General features: G+C 42.9%; 1 protein-coding gene across 4 annotated transcripts in view; it reads right to left on the bottom strand.

Moving 5' to 3' along the window:
- The window catches only part of USP32 (ubiquitin specific peptidase 32), a 64,858-nt gene extending 40,972 nt beyond the window's left edge, over nucleotides 1-23,886 (bottom strand). For 2 of the 4 annotated variants that reach the window (XM_064394385.1, XM_064394382.1), the window contains exons 1-3: nucleotides 23,734-23,886; nucleotides 3,626-3,753; nucleotides 136-241 (exon numbers count right to left, since the gene is read on the bottom strand). In XM_064394385.1, coding sequence (XP_064250455.1) covers nucleotides 136-241; nucleotides 3,626-3,753; nucleotides 23,734-23,791 — 292 coding nt within the window. In that variant the 5' untranslated portion in view covers nucleotides 23,792-23,886. Of the gene's footprint in view, nucleotides 1-135; nucleotides 242-3,625; nucleotides 3,754-22,701; nucleotides 22,905-22,988; nucleotides 23,248-23,733 lie in introns of those variants that run through there. The other 2 variants (XM_064394384.1, XM_064394383.1) reach the window with 2 other exon arrangements.
- Between the last annotated feature and the right edge of the window lie 145 nt (nucleotides 23,887-24,031).

Below are 24,031 nucleotides of genomic sequence, written 5' to 3' on the forward strand. Positions count from 1 at the left end.
TACAGAAAACAAAAGTGCACTTAATTTCCAAAAATACACCCCAAAATGCTTTTAAAAATCCCATCTTCACTGTAAAATGGTCACATTTTACACTCACAACCCACTGTCTCATTGTTACTAAGTTACATCACTCACATTTTGTTTTCTCCTCCTCTTTGCCTCTTGTGAGCAGAACTAATCCAACTATCAAGTTATTGAAGTGCAGCCCTTTGGATATTCCTCCAAATGAACAGTAGATAACCTAGAAGAATAAAACAGAGAAGTTAACCAGAACCAGGGCAAAGAGAGATGTCAGAAGTAAAACCAGCAGCTTATACTGAGGCTCCATCTTGGTTTTTAGGCTAATCACCTCACACTCAGCTAAATACACTTCAATTGTTAATTGTTAGCAACTTTTGTTGCTCTTCTGGTACTGAACAGCCTTTATTTAGTGAAACACAGGTACAAGTCATCAACAGCAATATAAAAATTCCACATTAGAACCCTGCAGTGAAGACATTGCTCACTTGCTCGTGGTGGAGTTTTCCCAAATTTCTTCATCAGGGCTGAAATCTCCCCCAGGCTGGGCTCTGATAATCTCAAAGGGAATAATCTCTGATAATCACCAAGGGGATGCAGCAGGAATCCCCAAGGCCAGGCTGGCAGCAGAGAGGGGAACACCAGAGCCCTGTGAGTCACGGGGTGCTTTCCACTCCAAGTCAAAATTAAGCCAGGACTGGGAGGGCCCAACTAAAACCAGTCCTGGGCCTGGCAAGGCCAGACCTGGCCAAGGCACCCAGTGCTGTGCTGGCAGGAAGGTGAGAAGGGAACACTGACACAGGCTCCACCAGGTTACTGCTGCTCCTGCAGCTCAGCAGTGCTGGGCCACCTGCAGAAACCCTCTCCTTGTCTGTCTGTCTGTCCATCCATCCCTCTGCACCACTGAAATCTGTCTGCAGCCATGCTAAGATCTCATTCTGCACCCTGACCCTCACTCCCAGCCCACCCTGAGACAGCATTACCCAAATACTTTCATTTCCACAGGGCTCAGATCAGCCTCTTCTGTTACTGAACTTTAATCCATTTACAAATGCTTGAAGGGCTGAATTATTAAAACTGAATTTGTGCTTTATTTGGACACAATTGTAGAGGTTTCAAGGCAGAGATTTGGATTCCACACTTTGTATGTCTAATCCTTCTGTCTTCACCAAATGCCTTCAAGGCTACACTGCCCATGTGAGCAATTTACTTTCATATTCCACTGGAATAATTGGGTTTTTTTAAATATGCAGCTAAAATATCCACTCACTTCTGTTGAACTTTGTACATCTCAGCTGTGAGACCAGATGAGCACCAAATCTTACATTTATACATTGTTTCAACACAACACAAGGATTGCTCATGAGAAAAACAGAGGAAAGGAATTCTATGGATAAAGTCCAATGCATCAATATTTAATATATGGAATTACAGCCACGGGCAAGCTGGCATTGCTTGGAGTTCAGCTGCTCAATCATTCCTTGGGAAGAGTTTACAGACACTGAATACTCATGTAACACATCATTTCTCCACATTTTTTCACGCTGGTGTGGCATTTGGAAAACTTCTAATAACATGCACCATCAAAATGTGATGCAATTTTGTGTCTTCCAAAATGACTTAATGCTGTTGCAGCTTTACTTAAAGCAGCCCCACCCAGGCAGAATGACAGCAATCTGCATTTCAGAGTGGAAAACTTACATTTTCTGTTCTGTTTCATGGGCAACTCAAGAGCATAACAAGATTTAGAAACCAAAGTTGTGCTCATGCTTCCCACCACCTGAGCAGCTTTCCTGCAGTTTAACACCACAGACACATCTCTAAATTTCCTTTTATTAATATCTTCAACCCCATTCTCCCAAGAGATCCTCCCAGAACATTCCTGTCCTGAACACTTAAAAAATGTTTTGTGTGCAGGACAATCACCCAGATTGTTGGATTAAAGTTCCCCTGGTTTCAGTTCTCTGTTCCATGTCCAGTTTAAAACCGCTGTGTTTTTAATTTAACAAATTCCTGAAGGCCTCTCACTCCTCAGACATGCAAAACCATCACTCACAGCATGCAGAGCACACAGCCCAGTCCAAGGCTCAAATGATCTGTTTCAGTGACTGAAAGGCTGCAAACTCAGGGATTTCAGCTGCCTAATGGCTTTGCCTGCCTCTCCCCATCCTGAAGCCAGGAATTACAAAGCATCCCTGGACTCAAATGCCAATTTTGGCCCAATTTACAGTTTTCAAGCTCACAGATTTGATACTGCCCTGCCTGAGTATGAATGCTACAAGTACATCATAATTTGTACTCGAATTTTGAGATGAGTTCTGATGAGAAGCCATCAAAAACCAATTAGGAGTCTTCCATTAATTTTATTTCACCACCTGGAAACCAAGAACTGCTCTATAACCATCATGAGTGTTAAAAGATATAATCATCACCAAAATTGTGTCTTTAAGGACAGATTTTTTAAAAAAATGAAAAAGGCAGCAGACATTTGAAACCCCAAAATCTCTATTTGTGACCAAATCAGTAATTTAATCTTTAAATCTCACCTGAAAGGGATATAAAGGTACAAATTAATGCAGAACATAAAACTCTCAATATTTTATACTATTTCAAACCAATCATACATTGTGAAAGATACATTTTTTTTGTTTAATCTTAGGGGTTACAACTCTGAAACTCAAAAATTCATGCTAAAGACAGGCTTTAAGCTCTGGGCAAATCAGACCCCTCCTTTCCCACTGCAAATTCTCCTGCTAAGCCTTAAACACCCACATAAAAAGCCAACTGTTTACAGAAGTAAAGCAGTATCATCCTCTTTGCCAAAATTTAGGAAAAATGGGGAAAAAAAAAAAAGAATGGAGAAAATATTAAGCTGAGGAAAAGGAACTCTGCCAGAGTGTAAAACCTTCAGCAATGCAGCACTTCAGCACTCACATCATCTAAATAAAACTGGGGGACTTGCACCCTGCCTCTGAGGTCAACAGCTCTGAGGGTGCCAAAAATAGAGGCTGTGACTAGGAATGACATGGAAGAAGAGATCATTTCAAAGGTCTGCCTCATCTTTGTCTCTCTACCAATAATACTTTGATATCTCTCTCAAGAAAGGGGCAAGTCTACAAAAGAAAATAACTTCTTAAACAAGCACATGTGTAGGATGGTATTATTATTTATTTAAGACAGATATATGTTTATATCCATGTTGAAAATTTTGATTCTGATTATTTTTCAGCTCATTCATACATCTGTTATGAACAAATTTATTTTTAAGAGCTTGTAAAGATCCATCTTTAGAAAACAAAGTAAGAGCCAATGGAATCTCAAAGGAACCAACAGCAAGTGCATCTCTGGAGTAAATAAAATCTGTTATTACAAATTCCCAATCTTTTAATTGCCCAAATTTAGGTTCATTTCAAAGTCATCTAGCAGGTATTAATGGAGTTGGGAGCACATCCCTGACCACCCACAACCCAACATTTCCAGGCAGAGAAGGTGCAATGTGATGTTGCATAAAAAATGGGAAGCAATTCAATCAACTGCACAAACATTTGTGTGTGCACAGCAGATCCAGCTGCTCACTGGCTTCCCAAAACAGCAATTCCCAGCTCACCTCAGCAACTTTGGGAGGGACCCCATCACCCAGAACCTCCCTGATGAAGCACTGCTGGGTCATATAATAGGAGAGGCCACAAGTTCTCTTGAAAGCATCTTTGAGCCTCTTCAGTTCTATGTCTGTAACTGAAAACAGAGGAAAGAAAAAAAATTCTGGTCAATAAAGATGTTACAGAAAGATAACAGCTTAAGGAGTCTCAAAATCCTCCACTCCTTACGTTTAGCTTTACAATAAAAAGACACGAAGAAATTAAACGCATGATTTCCCCTAAAGAGTGGGAAAATGAGATCTAATAATCTAATCTTGCTTGAAAAGAGAGAAGGGAAGCAGACCTGTGGTTACCATCAATGCAACAACAGCTCACTGCCTAAGTTTTGTGACTACAATAGTGGATTGTAATTTGTTCTAAATTCAGCACCATTCTTGTCACACAAAGGAAAATGAGGCAGCTTTATGATCAATTCTGCATTGCATGTAAGCCAAGGAAATTATCTGCAACCAACAGTGCTGAGTATTTTCAAGAGCAGCTCCAGCAGCATCCTTCAAGCAGTTTCATCTATTGACCATTCTGCCTTTCTGTACTAAAACAAACAAAATATTTTATCACCACTCCAAGTTCATGAGACAGTGCAGTGAGGTCTGATTTAACAGGAATAAAATGTTGGACTACATGTAATTCTTCACCCAAGATCCCCTTGCACAGCCAAAATCTGCTTGCCAGCTTCACCTGTTCAGACTTGTTCACAAGTGCAAAGGTGGAAAACGTGATGACATCCCACTCACCCTGCCTGGGAGCTCCCTGGAAAGCACTGCTGCCCTCAGATTCTACCAGCACAAAGCCACTTTCTAAGGAAGTGTTTGAGAAGGGAAGGATCTCGTGGAACAAAACAAGCCCCAGTCCAAAGGCAGGCTGCAGGGAATGGCACAGGACCCCTGGAAGATCCTGAGTGGTGCAGAAAAAGCAATTTACCATGCAGAACCCAGGGAAATGATGCTGCACACGGGAGCCCTGTCACTGTGTTTATAGCAAGGCATTTTCCTTACCCTGCTATCACAAGCCAGACACAAACAACACTGCCATGGCCAAAGGCTGGTCGAGCTTTTTGTCAGCCAAAATAAAACAGAGCACTTGAGGGCTTAATCCAGCACTCAGTAAAACTTCCTGCTTTTCAGTTAATTCATTCATCAAAAGCAAAAATCAATCCTTAAAAGTAAATCACATTAAAACATTCCTCCCTAATTTTAATCCGAGTCAACACTGAAGCAGGTGTTGGCTCCACTTAACAATTGTGTAAAAACAGAAATTGGGTTCTATTTCCTCTCAAATTATATTACAGATTCTGGGTACTTCTAACCATAAAGAAAAAAAAATCAAAGTATCTAAGAGATAAAGCTCAAGTGTGACCCACACAGCACCAGAGCTATCAATTAGCACATGGTGATTATCATTAGCACAGATCTTGTTTGACTAAAAGGAGCCTGCTGTAATTACATGGCAGAAGAATGTTGGTCTCATTCTGTTACCTGGCTTAAGGTGTTTAAATTCCATTATTTCACATTAACACCCCAAACCAGGAGGAGATGAAGGGAAGAGCTTCACCTCCTGTCACCTTTAAGCACAGCCAGGGACAACTCCCCACATTTAGTGAGTGTTGGGATTGCTCAGGGATCATGGAAAGGGGAAGCTCCTGCCTTTGTAATCTGGGCAAAGCAAAGCAAACAACCCGGATCCTAGACTAAATCCAACAGCAGTTCAGGGATGAAATTATTCTCATTTATTGCAGTTTTTATATGCCTGCTCATACACATACCTTTAACAAAAATAAACTCTGTGCTCTGGTTTCTTCTCCCTCTCTTAATTCTTTGATCTCCCCACCATTTAATCCAGTCTGGTTGGGGTTTATTTGGGAGAAGTTTCTACGCAAACATTTGCAGAGCTGATGCTTACAGCACCCCTGAGTGCCCAGTGTGCATCCAGGCAGTGCTCAGGAGCAGGAAAATCCCATTTAAATGTATCTCCCATAACCCATGGGAGTGACTGGAGTGCCCAAGGTGAGGAGAAGGTTGGGAACAAGACTTGTCAAGCAACACTCCCAAAATCTTCCAGAAGAACTGCACTATCAGTGCATTTAACAGGGAGATAAGCTGATACTGCCAGTCCATATTCCATTTCAAAAGCAAATTATTATTGCCAGAGCCCACTCAGTATTATTGTTTGCATACAGAAACTACAAAAAAGGTCACGGAATAACAGGAAAGGTAATTACTTCCATTCCTTCCCCAGGAGCCATTACAATGACTGATGCTGCCCATTTAAAATCATCTGCAAAGCTTTGTAAAGATAAGTTCATTATACATTTAGATCCATGCACATGAAAGCACAACTGAAATGAGCAGAGTATAAATCAAAGATATTATCAATGTTTACTATGAGTCTGGAAGGCAAAATATTTGAACTCAAAATCCCAACACCAAAGCACCAATTATTCAACAGAGATAGAGCACGATGGCATGTTGAGAGGAAATAAAACTGTCTTCAATTATTAAAGGAACATTTCTAGAAGCAATACATCTATTACTATAATAACCATAATAATTTGAGAAATTAGAAAACTCACATCCCCAGAAGCTGCCTTTTTCCTCTCAGTTCCACGAGCCCAACACACAGGAAGGAGCACAGAACACAGAGGGGTTTTCATCCTGCCTTTACACACCAGCCTGTCTCCTGCACTGTTCCTACACTGACTGAAGTCCTTTCATTAGGAATATTCACTTTTTCCAAAGGCACACATTCCCCAAATGTCGGAGCCCAGGACATCTCTCTGGATGCCCTGGATGGCTCAAAGCCCTGCCAGGGGCTCGGACACCCCGGCAGGAAGCCAAAGACACCTGGAAATTCGATCTTAATTCATGGAGCAAATTGCCAACCTTATATAAAGGATTACAGGCCACAAAAGTTTAAGTAGCACAGTAGTAGCAATCACAGGGTGAAGGGAAAAATTTTTGGAGCACTGTACAGGGGGGTTTTGAACCTTGTACAGGGGGGTTTGGAATCCTGTACAGGGGGTCAGGAGTCCCAGGATGGAGGGATTTGGGCGTGCCCTGTCCTTCTTCTTTCTTCTCCCTGGCATCCGTGTTCAGGATGATGTTGGCATGTGTGGATTGGTTCATGGTGAAGGTGCACTTGCCAACAAGGGCGAAAAGTACTGGAAATAGAAGGTAAATATTTTATATGTAGTTTTTACTATAAAAGAGACAACTGCCCCGTGGGCGGGGGAGAGTGCCCTTGGCTGTCCTGCTGATCAGACCTCGGCTGGACAGACAGAAAAACTTTGTAGATAAGGAACAATAAACTCAACTGAAGACCAAAAGCAAGAGTCCAGACTCCTCCTTCAAAGTGCAGCCTGCCCAGAACCACCTTTTCCCCTGCTGGGGCAGAGACAAGTGACAGCCAACCCCGGCACCCAAACACTTCCAGAGCCAGAGCCAGAACCTCTGAGGAGCATTCACAGGCTGCTGTCATTGGACACAGAGACAGGCACCACACTATGGGGTGCACCCTTGCTGGATTCACAGCCTGACAGGGGAAAACACGCCCTGACAAGCTCCCAGGAGGAGTTTGTGGTGGTGAGCACAGCAAAAAGCATCTTCACATCGCACCTGCCACTCACAGGTGACACAGCCTCAGTATTATTGCAGGGAAAATGGCTCCACTGGAACTGCACTTTTCATTCCTTGCACCTCCAGAGCACACGAGTGACCTTTTGGCAGTGAGGTTCATTCAAGGTAACAAAACCAAGTTTCAATACTTAGATACTGTGTGATAACCCTTAAAAATCTACCTGCCCACTTCCAAAAACCACCAGTGAAACAAAGTCCCAGCCTGTCACGGTGCCTATGGTAACTTTGCTAACACAAAGCTCCTGTGCCACCTCAGCTGGAGGGTTTCCAGCAAAGCTGCAGACAGTTTAGCAGGAGATTAGTGCTGCATCCAACTCTCCAGGGAATACTCCAGCTCCAGTTTGTTTAATAAAGTTTAAATGAAACCACGCAACCTCAGCTAAAAATGTCACCCCGCTCAAAGTAATTGTAACAAACCTTCAGCTCACCAACTGCTGAGGGTATTTTTAGTTCCCAGTGTTACTTAAACTTCAGGCTGTTTATATGGATGTACTATTCCACATTTTTTGTTTGAATTCCCATCTATCCAGGTAATGAAATGTGTAGTGCCTTCCAAAGCAGGCCCTGCTGGAAACCCCTCGTTCTGCTCTGCCTCCACATATTTGTCACCAAGGCATCCTGGAGGTTTCCTTTGGACTAGAACTGGATCTGAAGCTCAGATTATGCAAGTCCAACTCTAGATTTAAACCTTGTTTTGCCCTCCCAATAAAACTGCTCTAACCAATCTGGAGGAAATCAACTCTTCCAGTGGAGCTTTGCAAGTTCTGCTGCACATTCTCCATTCATTTTAGAACCTCCACTTACTTGAAACTTTTTTTTTTCCTTTCCACATCCTGCAGCTCCCACCTTCTGGGAAGGTTCTAAAATACCCTGTCCCCTCTGTCCACCTCTGTCCCCTCCAAAAATCACACTGAAAGGAGAATTTTTGACAAGAAACACTGGGCAGCAAATACCTGCCTCAGCAAAAGCTGCTCTGCTGTTAGCAGGCTGCTAGTGAAAATTATTAAGAGTCATCATAAAAATATAACTGCATGGCTAAATACAAGTAATATTGATATTTTTTGCTTTTTCATGTCCTGTTTTGGAAAAAGAGAGAGGAGAAAATGGTTACATCAAAGCCAATTCCTCACTACCCAAAGCACCTACACTGCATATTCTGTGATACTTCCTCAGAGGCCTCCGAATCTAAGGTTTGCAAAAATTACCTCAATAAAGTGTTTTATTCAAATACTGTAAGAAGGAACTTAGAATCTCCCTTAATTATACACATTTTTGATGATGTAGCTGCTGAACATAAGGAATATAAAAACTTCCACACACTACAGTCTCTGCCTAAAGGTTAAAAGGAGTGGTTGGTCAGGCCTAGTGGAGTTACTACAGCTTAGAAAAAAATTATTATACACCTTACTGTGATATATGCATCAAGAGCAAGCACAATAAATGTATTTCAAATTCCTATTTAATATTTATTTGCAAAATCAGGCCAGCCACAAAAAACACCTTCTCCAGCAATGCTTTTCCCCCCCATCCTTCAAAATTAAAGCACAGTGATGTAAAATGCTGAGAAGCAGAGGCTGAGAGCCAAAGCACAGCTTTCCACAGCAGCCACTTGTCTGATGGAGCAAAGGTGACAAATAAAAGCATTTGAACTCCTAGCAGTGCCTGAGACATGCAGGCAAGAGACACTTAACCTCTCCATGTCTGTCTCAGCTCTGAAATGGATATAAATCCAGCCTGCATCAGACACACGTGTGATAAATGAGCCAAGATATTGTGTAAAAGCACTACAAGCTACTACTAAAAAGCTGATTTAATCAGTGAAAAGGGCAGAACTCCAAGTGTTTAACTGAGGGGAAGGAGGAATTAATCTGTCCTGGCTACTATCAACTGACCAATTAACATCAGGTAGAACTAATTGGACACAGAAACAGCTCCAGAATCACAAAAGCTCCCTGCAAACCATCAGTGCCATTAGGAGGAGCAGCAAAAAGCTGATCTCTGTCCCAAAAGCCTGAAATGCTTCGTTTGACTACAGGAAAATAAAGGATTTATTCTGGTTCACAGGTTCCCAGCACAAAACCCAAACCAGCCCAACCAAGGGAGAAAACCACGATGTATCAACAGTGCTGAAAGTCAAAACAGGAAACAAACCATTGCATAAGCAGGAAGAGAAAACACAGGATAAAAAGGTCAGTCCAGGTGAAGGGTCAAGAACCTTCCCAGCTCATCTCACTGAAGCACTGCTAACTTCCCCTAGAAATGGAAGCATCAAAATGCCCCAATGCTCTCCAAACACATCCCAAAATCTGAATTTCCAATGTCACTACTGGGTGAAAAGCAGCTTGCTAAGTCAGTGCCTTAAAAGACAAAATCCCACCAGCCCTGCACATCACAAGTACACAAAGCAAGCAATAATTTGCAACCATCAGCATAACACTGCATTTATTCTTTACTAAAAATAACCAAACCTGAATTCTAATAAAACTGACAACTTGCTCATCCTTCAGAAAGCAAGAAAAAAAAAATCACCTGTCTCAAGTTCTTCCTCACTTCCAGCTCAGGTTTTTTCATAATTCTAATATTTTGATTTTTAAGTGACAACTTTTGAGGCTCAATATCAAACTCACAGGGCATATAATTCTCTAACCAGACAATTATCTTCCCTGTAATCACTCGCTCAATATTTCCCTTAGGAATCTTCATCCTAGTTATACATGGAAATTTTATTACTTTTTTCATTAGTCTTTATTGTGACTTAATGGCTGTGGTTATGAAGTTGTCAAGAACCAAAGCAATTACTAAAAAGCTTCAAAGAGGTAAAATGTGCAAGTGAAAGTAAAGTGTGTTTGGGAACAACCCCAAATTGGAGGAACCAACTGCAAAATACAATCGAGATAAATGAACCAGCTATGACTGAAAAGCCAACCTCCACACCCACACACCCTTGCTAAAAAGGAATCCACTTGGGAATATTTTGGGAGAAAACACAGACTAAAAATTCCTGCCTTCCCTAATGGAAAAATGAACCCACTCCCAAGGAATCTCTCATGACTGGAATATCAGAAATAGCACCACTCAGTTTTCACAGGACACCTCCATAGAGGCTTCACACATAAATAACAGCATTTTGTGGATAACAACACCATGGTTTGGGTGGTTTTTAAAAAATGGAATTATTCAATCCAGCTGTATTTTTTTCCTCCCACCTATTCTTTGTTTTTGGTAGTTTTTGTATCCCTGTGGATTTATCAGACCTTCCCTAATGCATATCAAAGGTTTTACATCTCCTGTGCAGGAGTGCAAGGAGATTTAGTCATTACAATAGGATTTGCCAATTTCTGTAACACGAATACTTAGCATTTATGTGATGCTTTTAATCTTCAAAGAGCTTACTCCTCACAGCTCCCGTTCCCAAAAGAATGCCAGCATTCCCAGCCTGTTTTATTCCTCTCTATCTCCATCAGGGCACGTTGATGTTTGGATTAATTCTCCCAGTAAGCCCAGTGTGGAGAGCAACTGGTACATAACAGCCAATGAAATAATAATAATATTAATAATATCAATGGTAATATCAATAATAATAACAATAGCAATAATATATATTATTATTATTATTATTATTATCATTATTATTAAATTATCCTTCCACTATCTGAGCATGGACATCTTATTGGCCATATTTTAGATCCTCAGGAATTAAAGGAGCTCCCATCCATATGAGCCATGGGATAAACCTGAAAGAACCTGAAAATTCACAAAACCTTGCAGATCAGCAAAATCTATTTTACCATTTTTACAACTGCAAATTTAAGCACAATAAATTGTAATATCATATATTAGGGACAAATAGGGATTCCTGTTATCAAGTAAAGAATTCTCCAGGAGCAATCCCTAGCCCTGGACCATGCCAGGATGTCACCTCTCCCACCCTGTCCTGGCTGGGAAAAGGAGCAAAAGGGGGACAAGTTTTAAATGTTTTTTTAATTGTTTTAAATGGTTTTAAACAGAGCACCATCCTGAGCAGCACTAAAAACCCTGAATTACCCTCCAAGAGATAACACGGACTAAAAATGAATCAGGAGCCTGGGATGCCCATCTTGCCCTGAGCTCCCAATATTTGCTCTCCCTTCCCACTGCTGTTTTCTCTGATGCACCTTCAGAGCTCTGGCTTGCCCATGATTTCCCAGGTGAATGTTTTAGCTCTCAATCTTTCCAGCATTTGCAATTAATGTTTAGTCCTGTTTAGATTAGAAACTAAACTCTGCTTTTTTCAGCTGTCCCTTCATCAGTTTTCCTGGCAAACACGCTGAAGTTTGTGTTGTTATAGGTGAGCAGAGCAGCTTCTGTCACAATTCAAAAAAGCTGCTTCTGCTTTATTACCACCATGAAAATGATCGAGACATTTATGCTTGTTAAGATTCACAAAATTACAATATAAAACTCATTTCCAAGAAATAAACACCCTGCTAAAATGAAAAGCAAGTGCCAACTATGTAAATGCAAACACCACATAAGGACCGTGCTGCAAAATAAATTGAAATATAACAAATATTTCACATCCTGTCTCCCAACAGTGCCAAAGATACTAAACACAACTGTAATATGAATTGTTCTTTAAATAAAAAATTATAGTCTAAGCCTGAAAGTTAAACAGAAGCTACAACTTGTACATAGGAAGGCAGAGCTTGCCATTACCTTCAGTGAGGATGAGAGGCAAGGAGGGAGTTCTAATTTGGGATTGCTGGCATCATTTTGATCAAATATTCACTCCAGTGCTGGCCTCTGGCAGCTAAAAGAGCCAACTCTAGTAAAGCACAGCACTTACATGCTATGACACGAATAATAAAAGATTCAGATAATATTTATACACTGCTACATCTTAATTTCTGAAGTCAGAGGAAAAATATGACTCACTTGCAAGTCAAGTGCTCTGGCACAAACACTCCACACGTGTGTGCTCACACGGCCAAGAAAAGGCTCTCTGCTTCCAGCCCTCCTATTCCCAACTCTTGGGGACACATCTGACTAAAATATCATCTCCAACTCAGCTGGAAAGGGAATATTTCAGTGTCAGCTCCCAAATTTCTGTCTCCTGCTGCACTGTTACAAACACATAATGACAAGCTTGATGTACAACCTGTGACAGGCTGACAAACACCAGCACAATCACAAACACAGACACTGGACTAGGGAGTGAAGAAATAAAATCAAAACCACCACGTGCTCAGTTCTGGGACCCCATTACATGGTTGGTAGGACACCAAGAACTGAACCAGAGCTTCATTTTTGAACAGACAACAGCTAACAATTAGCATTACTATTTCCAAACTCCATCCCCACTGCTGCATCTCCTGTTAGGAGAATCCTCAATTAACACCCCAGGATTCACATTTGGGATTATCCTGCAAGATGCCATGCTAGTTTTACATTAGAGAATTCCTCACTGCAGAATTAGCTGTACATTACTCCTAGGGGAAGGATGAACCAGCACATTGAGAGGGAAAGCAGCTCCCAGTCCCCAGAGCCACTGGGATGGGTGGGCTGGGATGGGTGGGATGGCTCCAGCTCCAGAGACTGCCATGAACACCCTGCCCAGTGCTGCACAGAACAGAAAAGGGGTCAGAAGGATTCTCACCAAAGAGCCCCAGTGCCCTGAGCAGAGGCAGCAGCTGGGATCTCTCCCTGAATCCCTGGAGAGACTCCCAAGATATCCTCAAGGACATTACAGTCTCTATTAGCAGCAGTACATTTGCATAATAAATTATGAACATTTTATGATTCTATATTTATCAAATATTTTCTGTTCTGCTTTTCAACCTCTATCCCTGTAACACTGTGGCCTCTGCAGATATTTATCCTGTGTTCTGCACTGGAATTAGTGCATGTTGTGGTTTCTTCCTCCTCTGCCCTATCAACATAATCTACTCATTATTTTAAAAATAACATTAGTTCTCACAACACATTTACACCACAATTCTTTAACCAAGGTGATCAGAAGACAATGTTAAATAGCAGACAACAAAAAAAGTGGGGAATTGGCTAATGCCAAAAAGATCAATTCTAATTCTTTAGGCAAAGACAAATTGTGTTGTTAGCTGCAGGACTGGAAAACAGGGACCAAAAATTCTGACATTTCTGTTCCACTGCTACCAACCCTGCCTGAGATCCTGGCACAGCACAGACCAGGCTGCTCTGACTGCTCATTCATCCTAAAGCACTCCTGCTTCAGCTGTACAAAGTGCAAATCCATTTTTTCAATTTTTAAACTGAAATCCAGGATTTAACTGCATCACATCACGATGGAAAACGTGCTAGAAATCTTGACAAGACTAGGAAATTTCCAGAGTAAGATTTTGCTTCTGGATAACACCTAACAGCTAGAAAGAGGGATTGAAAAGAAGTGCTTCTTCAGCCCAAAATACATTAATGATGCCACATTCAAGTTCATTTTTAGAACAAATTCAATCTGCAAAACTCAAGTTCTCATAATTACTATCCCAATACTTTCAGTTCTTTTTCCCCCACATCCACAGACTTATTCAATCTGGTACTTCCTGTTCTGTTTAGGGCTCTGTGTTTCTTCCACTTTTTTATTTCATTCAAGGTCTTGGAATTTTAAAAGAACAAATTTTGCAAACTAATGGAGTAACATTAATCATCTGAAACAATTCCAGCATCTGAAGGGAGCTTACAAGGAGAAGGACTCTTCATCAGGAACTGTAGTAGCAGTGGGTTCCAACTGGAAGAGGGCAAGCTTAAATCAGATAGAAATTCCTGTTAAAATATTTCAGCTCAGGAATCTGTCACAAACCCTGAGCACTGCCATTGTCACCAGATTTGAGATAAGGAACATCCATTCAAACACAAAAGAAACATAAGCATCCATTCTATATTAAACACTTAACATGAAATTAAACTGTGAGTGGATGACAACTGAAAGACCAGCTAACAAAAAGAGAGACACAATGTGAATAAAATCACTGGTTTTGAGGAAGAATTCCAAAGGGCTTGTAGTAGGTTTTATTTTCAAAGGATGAAGCCTACATTTTTACACAGAATGCAATTCTCTCTGATTCTGGCCCAGTGACATTGCCTCTCATGGCTTGTGGGCCCAATTCAGACTCTAAACTAAGTGAAACAGCTTCAAAGGATTTGGATATTTTTTAAAAAGTCACCAAAATAAATGTTAGAGATTCCTTCTGCCTTTGTAGCTGCTGGAAGCAGTGGCTGGCTCAGGGCAGCTGCCCCTGCCCGGCCCTGTGGCTGCAGAGCCTGAGCAGGAGGAAGTCAGAGCCCTTTTTAAGGCACAGACTGTCTCAGTGACTATTTAAAACCACTCCAAAAGTCAGAACCGCAGGCTCTGACACAGCCAGACATCCTCTCTGCCCACCTCAGCTGCCCAGTGCTGAGGGAGGGCTGGCCCTGCTGCTTTTCTGGAGCATCCCTGTCCCAGGCACTGTGCTGTGCAGAGAACTCCTGGTGCTGGGCACAGAGAACTCCTGGTGCTGGGCACAGAGAACTCCTGGTGCTGGGCACAGAGAACTCCTGGTGCTGGGCACAGAGAACTCCTGGTGCTGGGCACACAGAACTCCTGGTGCTGGGCACACAGAACTCCTGGTGCTGGGCACACAGAACTCCTGGTGCTGGGCACTTCATTAACATCACCATCAATCCTTGCTTTGCCCCAAACACACCCCATGGAAGCACAGGGCACCTCAAAACCACATTTCCACGGGATGGGAGAGGATTGTCCTGGGCTGTGACGGGTTTAAAGGAGGATTTAAACACCCTGGAGATCAGGGCAGCCCACCTGTGACAGCTGAGCACCCAGGGGAGGCAGAGATTCAGTGAGGAACCATTGCAGGGCTTGCACCAGTCCCACCTTAAATAACATTTATATGGGAATAAACCCTGGGCACTACAAACTGCCTGGTTAGCCCTTGGCCAAACCCTTCTCAGGCAGCTCCTTTTATTCAACACCAAATAAAGGCCCTGTTGCAAATGTTGCCATTTGTTTATAAGAAAAATGGTTTTGTTAAACTTTTAGACTATTAAACTGAGAGTCTCACATCTCTAGGACATAGGCACATGCCAGTAATACACTGAAATAACTAAGGAATTTCCTTTCATTCTAATGAAGCAATTAATAGGCCACATAGAAAAATTCTGATTGATTATAACTTGCATCAGTTTTTAAGCAGATTTGGTGAATTACTACAAAACCCACATGCAGACACATTTAGTGCCAAACCAAGATGTGAGCTCAGTTTACAGCCATTAAAAATCAGAAATGCAGAAGTGATTTTACATCAGTTTAATAAAGCAGCATTTCAAAGTGATGCACTTTCCAAATAAGCCCCACCTGCAGGGACCATGTCAGCCCTGCTCAGCTGCAAATACAACCCCATAAAAATCCCCATTTCTCAGAGGTGTTCAAATTCATTATATAAAAAAAAAGAAATGAAAACTACTATTAGACAGCTCAGCTGCAAACATTAAAGCCAGACAGCCTATGAGATATGGAGTCATCACTAACAAAGGTAAGGTGTCCCTGAAGAAATCACACAAGAAAATGTGCATTAGGATTTTGCCACTCTTTTTAGGCAAGCAGGGAATTTTATTCCTGTAAGTGCCAGCAATAATCCAGCATTCAAAGTTTGGTGAATTAGGCCCTTTCAAACTCTTAGGCAGAATCTACCTTAATGGATTTTTCTTCTACATTCATCTTTGCCCAAAGGCTTCATTGTCTCATTATGTAAATGACCTTTTCATATGAAAATTAAATGTTAAAGATGCTTTTTGTAGTTCTTCAATACTGCAAATATCACATGGACATTCACAATAATTCAGACTAAATACAACTTATAGAAAAAGCACCTGCTTCAAGGAATGGAACAAATTAAGAAATAACTTGTTTTTAAATGACTAAGAATTGAAAGTCTTAATTAGAATTAACCCACAGAACTTTCTTTTCTATGCAGAAGCTCAAGCTAGGAAACCATCAGGCAAAGAGGAGCCCTGGAGGAGGCCCTAAAGCCCCAGCTGGGCAGGCCTGCTTTACATCAGCCTTGGAAATAACCAAAGGCAGTGGACAGAAACAACTCTGCTGTTTGAAAACGTCCTACCCTTCCTCCATCAGCTTTCTGTATGCTCACAGTATTTACAGCTTCTTCCTGGAGCACAACAAAGCAGGATTCTTTTAATAATAATTAATAACTAAGTCATGGGATGTCATAAGAGCTCTGCACTCCTTGGACCTCCCATACAGCAAATGATTTATAGCAATGTGTGACTTCACAACTAACCAAAATACACTCCATTTTCAGAAGATAGTGGCACTTTTGGAATGACAGATATTAGTAACATCTGGGTTTTTAAATACAGAAAAATCCTACCCAGTGCCACCTCAAAGCAGGAGTCATACAATAATCCTAATTTAGAGAATTCAACAGACACTTCATGCCTCACCTCATCACATTCCTTGGTCATGCTATGTTCTTTTTCATTCTCACAGGCCTGTCATCCCTTCTGATGCCCATTCTTTGAATCTGATTTCATTTTCTTGAGTACTAAAGAACTGAATGCCTTACTTATTTTATGAAAGGAGACAGTGGGCCGAGTTCCCTGGAGCACAGCAAAGGGGTGAGGGTTGTTTTACTCACTCCTGCCACAGAGCCAGCAGCCAGAAAGCCTGAAACTGTTACAAGTCAAGTAAACAGGATTCAAAGTAGTCCCCTCTTATTTTTTTTTCTTTCACATTTCATTAGAGATGCTTCATCTCATGCTGAACAACTTCCTAGTTTCTATTTTTGTCCTTTTTTTTTTAAACTCTGTAGGACACCGTCAGGTAGATTTAGGACATCAAAACAAGACCTCACAAAATTCAAGCTGAAATATTTTATAGAATCTATCAGGTTGGAAAGTATCTCAGGGGGTCACTTGGTTCACCCTTGTGCTTGAAACTGGGTCAAGGCTGAACTCAAACCAGCTTCCAGAGGGTTTTGTCCAGGCAGAGCTTGGAATTCTCTAAGGATGAAAGTTCAACTTTCTCTGGGCATGTATATTTAAAAAAAAAACCCAGTGTAACAGGAGGAAAAACTAGAAACTGATTAGAAACTATAAAACAACCGATGTCATGGACTAAAATCCAAGAAATAAAGCTCAGGTTTATGACCTGGGAGATACATAGGCATTTAATCTATAATCCAAATAAATGCTTTGAGGACTCAGTTTCAGACTACATCGAGATAAGAAAATGTATTACATATAGAATAGCCTGACAGCGGTCGTTTCACTTATATCAAGATATTTAACACTCAAAATGAGGATTTGTTCAGCTTATCCTGTGACCTCCAGCCCCGTGGCTGGAATGATATCTATTTAAACTCCCCTGGCAGCTTTCCTGACTGCTTTGATTGGAATCTCCAGGAACACGCTGACAGGACAGAACTGCAGCTAATATTGTGAGCCTGCTCCTATTTAGAGACATGATTCACCTGAGGAGTGAGAAACCAGAGGATTCCCAACGTTTACTGAATCATAATTCAACTTTTTGAGGGTTTTTTTCCGTTAAGATGACCAACTTTTTCTTATTTATGAAACACCTATGTTCTTAAATCCTCTTTTCTCAAACTTGCATCACTCTCTGCACATTCAACACTTGTGCAATCACCAAGTTTCTGCTGTGCTTGGGAACCATCTAAGAATTACTAAAAACCTACTAAAAGGATGCAATCAGCTCCCACAGAACCACAGCACTTGCAGCAGCCCAAGCAGGAGGAAATATTTGCCCCTAATTTGTAAGTTTTCAACTGGTATTTCATAAAGAGCCTCTAAAGACCTCAAAAGGTATCTCAGGAAAGGAAATTTACCGTTAGCTGACTGAAGGTTACTCCACCAATGTTCCTCATTTCCAACAGGAAATAACTTGGGGAGTCCTAAGCAAGAGGCAGAAACCCCCTGAGTTCACTTCCCTAAATTTGGAACCTGAAGAAAAGGAGAAAGTGGTGGCTGCAATTTAGCACCTGAAGAATTACAGATTACAAAGCAACCCTCTTCCAACAGATCAGCTGAAGGGAGAAGGATCTGGGAGTGCTGCTGGGTGAGAGGCTGGACATGCCCTGTGTCCTGGGCTGACCCCACAGCCTGGGCTGCAGGAAATGGGGGATTCTGCCCTCTGGGATCTGGGGGTGCTGCTGGGTGAGAGGCTGGACATGCCCTGTGTCCTGGGCTGACCCCACAGCCTGGGCTGCAGGAAATGGGGGATTCTGCCCTTTGGGATCTGGGAGTGCTGCTGGGTGAGAGGCTGGACGTGCCCTGTGTCCTGGGCTGACCCCACAGCCTGGGCAGCAGGAAAATGGGGGATTCTGCCCTCTGGGATCCCACCTGCAGAGCTGCCCCAGCCCTGAGGGGCAATCCAGGAGCTGGAGCTGCTGGAGCCAGTCCAGAGGAGCAGAGGAGAGGGATGGAGCAGCTCTGCTGGGAGGAAAGGGTGAGGGAACTGGGATGGCTCAGCCTGGAGAAGATTTGGGGTGACCTAATTGCAGCCCTCCAGTGCCTGAAGGAGCTGACAGGAAACACAGGGAGAGATTTTTTACCAGGGCCTGGAGTGCCAGGATGAGGGGAATGGCTTCACACTGACAGACAGTGGATCAGATTGGATATTAGGAAGAATTTCCTCCCTGTGAGGGTGGTGAGGGTGGCACAGGCTGCTCAGAGAAATGTCCAAAGCCAGGTTGGAGCAACCTGGTCTCATGGAAGGTGTCCCTGGCAGGGGGGTGGAACAAGATGATCTCTGAGGTCCCCTCCAACCCAAACCAGTCTGTGATTCTAAGGAGCATCTTCTCATCAGTTCATGGAAGTTTCAGTAGAATTCCCCCAGTCACTCCTGCCTTTGAAATACATGTTCAGCAGAGACAGCTGAGGTGCCCTCCCAAAACAAGCACCACAGCTGAATGCCAGAGTTGTGAAATAATTACTGCTCTGTGAATTTGAGCAGCCACTTGCAGCTCTGCAGCTTTATAAACAGGAAGTGTGAAGCTCTGCATTCATACCTGCTTTCATCATATGACAGAGCCCTGAAGCCATCAAATACTGGCTGACATAACAAGCCTCGCTGTAGAATCCAGACTGTCTCCACAGTGGATTCTATTCATTCTGATAGCTAAAAAAAAGCTATCAGAGAGAGACTTCTAGGCATTTTCACCACATGCCTCTGAAACTCAAGGCTCAGAAAAGCACAGGTTTGTACCCTTAGAAAATAACATATCCCAAAGAACCTTCACCTCCCTATCATGGTCAAGCTCTGGTTTTCAGCTGTGAGAGAAAATAAAGCAGAATACTCTCCTTCATGGAATACAGAAAAAAAAAGAATCAACTACTAAAATGGTTCCCTGATTTTCCTAAAAAGATGTCTGGATTTAAAAAGTTAATTTCATAATCTGGAGTAATAAAAAGCAGTTTTCCATGGGCTGCAGGGCTGAGTCCATGGATTTGTCACCAGGCTGAGATCGACAGCCTCAACTAGATGATGATATATTTGCACAAGTTTTCCATCATCCTCTTGTCAGATTTATGACATCTGCACGCTTGAGGATGTTAATGATCAGACACCAGATATATTTGCCTTGATTTAAATAAAACAAATGTAGCTATTTTTCAAATTCAATCAAGACACAAAAGGTCATTAGCAAGATTTATCCTCTGCCCATCAGACATTAGTCATTACTGGCACACCCTCACCATCCTCCTTGTGGGTTAGAGAGGGTTTTGTTCCTTTGGTGCTCTCCAGTTGGTGCCATCTCAGAGACAAAACCAGGGAAGAAAACTGCCTTAAAAACCACCATGAGCTCTCCAGAGGCAAAACCTGTGGAATTGATACATCTGGAAGTTTTGCCTCACTGTTAGCTGGCATTTTAACTGCTTGTACATTTTAAAACAACAGCAGCGCTGTTGCTGTGCTTTCATTTTGCTCTTTTTCTCAGAGATCACTGAGCACAGGACCAAACACAATTAAATGGATTTATCAGCAGTCACTCATTTCTCCAAATTCTCTGCTCACTGACCATGCTGATGTTGTGGCAGCTCCCCTTCTTCCACCCTGCACTCATGCAACAAAAATTGTACCTTGCTTTGAGCAGAAGGAAAACTCTGCCTTCCTCTCTGGCCCAAATTTGACAGATCCATGATTATGCACCAACATTGCTTTTAAGTGGTTCCCTGACTCAATATTTAGCATAGATAATTTAGCTGGAAATGGCCTGAATTACACCTGCTCTAAGCAGCATTCACAGAAACTTTGACTACAGATCCCACAGTTTCATAATTCCCAAGTACTTACATAAATTTATACTCAGTCTATGATTATCCTCTCAAAGTTACTGAGGCAGAACATATTAACAGCCACTGGAAAATACAATCCATAAGGATCTGAAATAAACTAGCCACCAATACCACACAGGAATCTCTTTCCTAGAATTCTTATTAAAATATTCCATATACAACACAGGACAGTGCAGGAGCTGCTGTGCTGATACAGGAGCTAATACAAGAGTGATAAAATGTTCTTTTTTTTTAATAATATTTTATTGGCCCAAAGCCAGCCCTTTGAGGAACTGGGTGCCAAGACTGGCAGCAGCAGAACTAAAAGATAAGGCAGGTTTTAGAGCACCATCTCCTTGGCAAGGCCAGAGCACCCTGATGGACACAGTGGCAGGAGAGGAGTGGGAAATCAGAGGCAAACATTGGAAAATCCACCAAAACACAACACTGGCTGACTTGCAGCACTGCCCTAAGCAGAAAATTGCTGTTGGAGCTTCAGTCTAAGAAAAAAAGCAACAAGCTCAAGAGCCACAGTACCACTTCATGCCACCACAAATTCAGTTTGATAAAATAACTGACAATTTTATGCTCAGTTTGGAACAAAGCACTTCTGACTTCACCTCTAATGACCTGCCCAAGGATTTCATCTCCTCACAAAGAATCCATCCTCGGGAGGAGGTCTGTGGGGTCAGGAACAGCTCTCCTCACTTCTCATCTCATACCTTTTCCACAGCAACACCACTTTGTGCCTCTGGCTACTATAAATAAGATGACCACAATTGGCAAAATTCATAAAGAGAGATGTTTAAAATAGCCTTGCTTTTCACTGCCAGGCTGCACAGATCTCAGGGAGGCTGAGGAGGCTCCTGTGACCTGCACTGGTGGACACAGGACAACTTCAGCGTGCCCACGCCACCACAGCAGTGTCAGCTGCCTGTGCCAGGGGAAAAAAGAGGAAAATAAAGCAGCAGGACTGTCTCCTGTTCAAGGGTGGAAAAGGCCATCAGCACCAGGCCGCTCTGGCACTTTCATCTCCTCCAACAGAAGTTACATTTTAGCTACAGTTATTTATATTGTGAGCCTTTAACCACAACTCCCCTCACCTCCACAACCTTTGGTTACTACCAAAATGGAATTGTAATAAATGAAACTGCCTGATTTTCTGAAACAGCATTTTTCCAGATATTCTGAACAACTAAAATTCAAATTGGTGACTCAAAAATACGAACACAGCATTCTGAATGATTATCACAAGTACAGGTAACCACTGCTGATTACTCATAAAGAATTCCCAGCAGAAAAATCTGTACAAATACCACCTAATACAAAACTTTCTCGCCATTTAAGAACCAGGAAACAGTGTTAGAGAAGGTGGATCTAATTGGAGATAAATATATTTGGCTTTTTTTTTTTTAACATTTACGTTTATCCATTATCTCTGTTTGTGTCCACAGAAATGCCACAAGTACCAGCAAGGTTCTCTGGAAGTAGGAATGGTCTAACAAATAATGTTTTGATAACTGGCCTGTTTTATACATACAGTGATTCACTGGTTAAGTAAACAACATAGTTATTTAGCAAAACATCAATTTATAACAGAGTGCCTAAAACAACCTTTCTGGTCTCCTACAGAAAAACAGTATTGAAGGTCTCATATAGAGAAGAAAAACATCCAGAAAAACAACAAAGAAAAGTATTGTATTCACTGCGCAGAAATAATTTCTTATTAAGAAGAAATTATTAATTATGAAGCACCAAGATCAACTGTCTCGATTTTGAAGCAATGGAAGAGTTTAAATCTAACTTTAAAATTCAAAACACTTGGGTTTTTTTATTTAGGGACTTCAGAATATACATCGTGACCAAATGACTGTATTCTCCACCAAACAGCTTATTTCAAACGCTTCCTGATATATTTAACTTCACACCTCAACCAAGCTGCATTTATAACTCCAGCTCTTCTAAAAATACGTGCACCAGAGCTCTCAAAGACTTCCTATACTTTCACTAGCAGTGAAAATCCTTCAGGGCTGTTATGTTTAAAATCTGTAACAAGTGACTTTGAATCATACGTTTGTTTCTCCTCCTTGACACTACGTTGCTCCGTTTCCTATCTGACATGGCATCCCTCAGAGGCTCCACCAGAAAAAAAAAAAAAAAAGAAAATATTTAACAAAACCCCCCTTTCACGTCAATTTGTTTCTTTTTCAGTTAACACCCAGCGGTTCCTCCCAGTTCTCCCTTATCACTCCTGACATGCCTCTCACATGCAAGCAGGAATAAAAAGGGCAGCCATAGATTGGCTGGAGCTTCTGAATTTTATCAGGGCTTTAAATATCAAACAGGTGAGCTGCTTTACCTGCGCTGCATCACGTGAACGCACAATAGGGCAACAATTACCAACACCTGTCCTCCCTGCAAGCCATTTACTGCTGACAATTCCCGGCCCTCTTTGTCCTTGGACTTGGCTATCAGTCCCAGAGCCAGGGAGCTTCCAGGGTGTAGCTTGCCGTCGCCTTGGAGCCCTGCAGCTGCAAGCATTCACCATCCAGCTTGTTTATGTTTTCCCTTCGCTAGTCGCTCTTCAAATCCTCCGGGAGGACCCTAAGCCGGGCTGGAACGGCGACCCCGAGCCGCGCACGCCACATCCATCTTGCCATGCGGAGCCGCAGATGCGTGATCCCCGAGCACGGGGAAGTAAACACGAGGAGCCGGGAGCTGTGTGACAGCCCTGTCACACCGGGAGGGAGGGAGGGAGGGAGGGCAGCGCTGCCCGATTTCTGCCGGCGCACGGGCGGAGGCCGGGCCGAGGGGCGGCGGGGAGCGGGCCCTGCCGGGGCCGCCGTAAAGAAGTGGGGGAGGGATAAATAAATAAATAAACAGAGAGACAAATAAATAAACAGAGAGACAGATAAATAGAGAGATAAATAAATAAACCACGGGGCGGAGGCTGCGGGGAAGGAGCCGCGGAACGGCGCGAGTGCCTCCGCGCGGGGTCCGTCATGGAGGTGCCGCCTCACCGCCCGCTCGGCGCGGGGGGCAGCGCGGGAGCCCCCCCCTCACACACACACACACCGCCCCACCCGCCCCTCTCCGGCGCTCACCCCTCCGCAGGGCCTCGTCGTAGCCGAGGAAGCCGATGCGGGACTCCTTGGCGCCCATGGTGCCGCTCAGTCCATGGCCGCGGCGGCGCCCGCCGGAGCCGCTACCGACGGGGGAGGGGGGGCGGGGCCGCCCGCGGGGGGCGGGGGCAGCGGCAGGAGGAGGAGGCGGCGGCCGCGCGCCCGCCCCGCCGCAGCCTCCATCGCGGGTCACGTGGGGCGCGCGCGCGGGGAGGCCCCGGGCGGGGCTGCGATTGGCTGACGCCGAGCCCCTCCCGCCGCGCGCGCGCGCTCCCGCTTC

Source organism: Passer domesticus, chromosome 19, assembly GCF_036417665.1.
Source record: "Passer domesticus isolate bPasDom1 chromosome 19, bPasDom1.hap1, whole genome shotgun sequence".
Taxonomy (NCBI): domain Eukaryota; kingdom Metazoa; phylum Chordata; class Aves; order Passeriformes; family Passeridae; genus Passer; species Passer domesticus.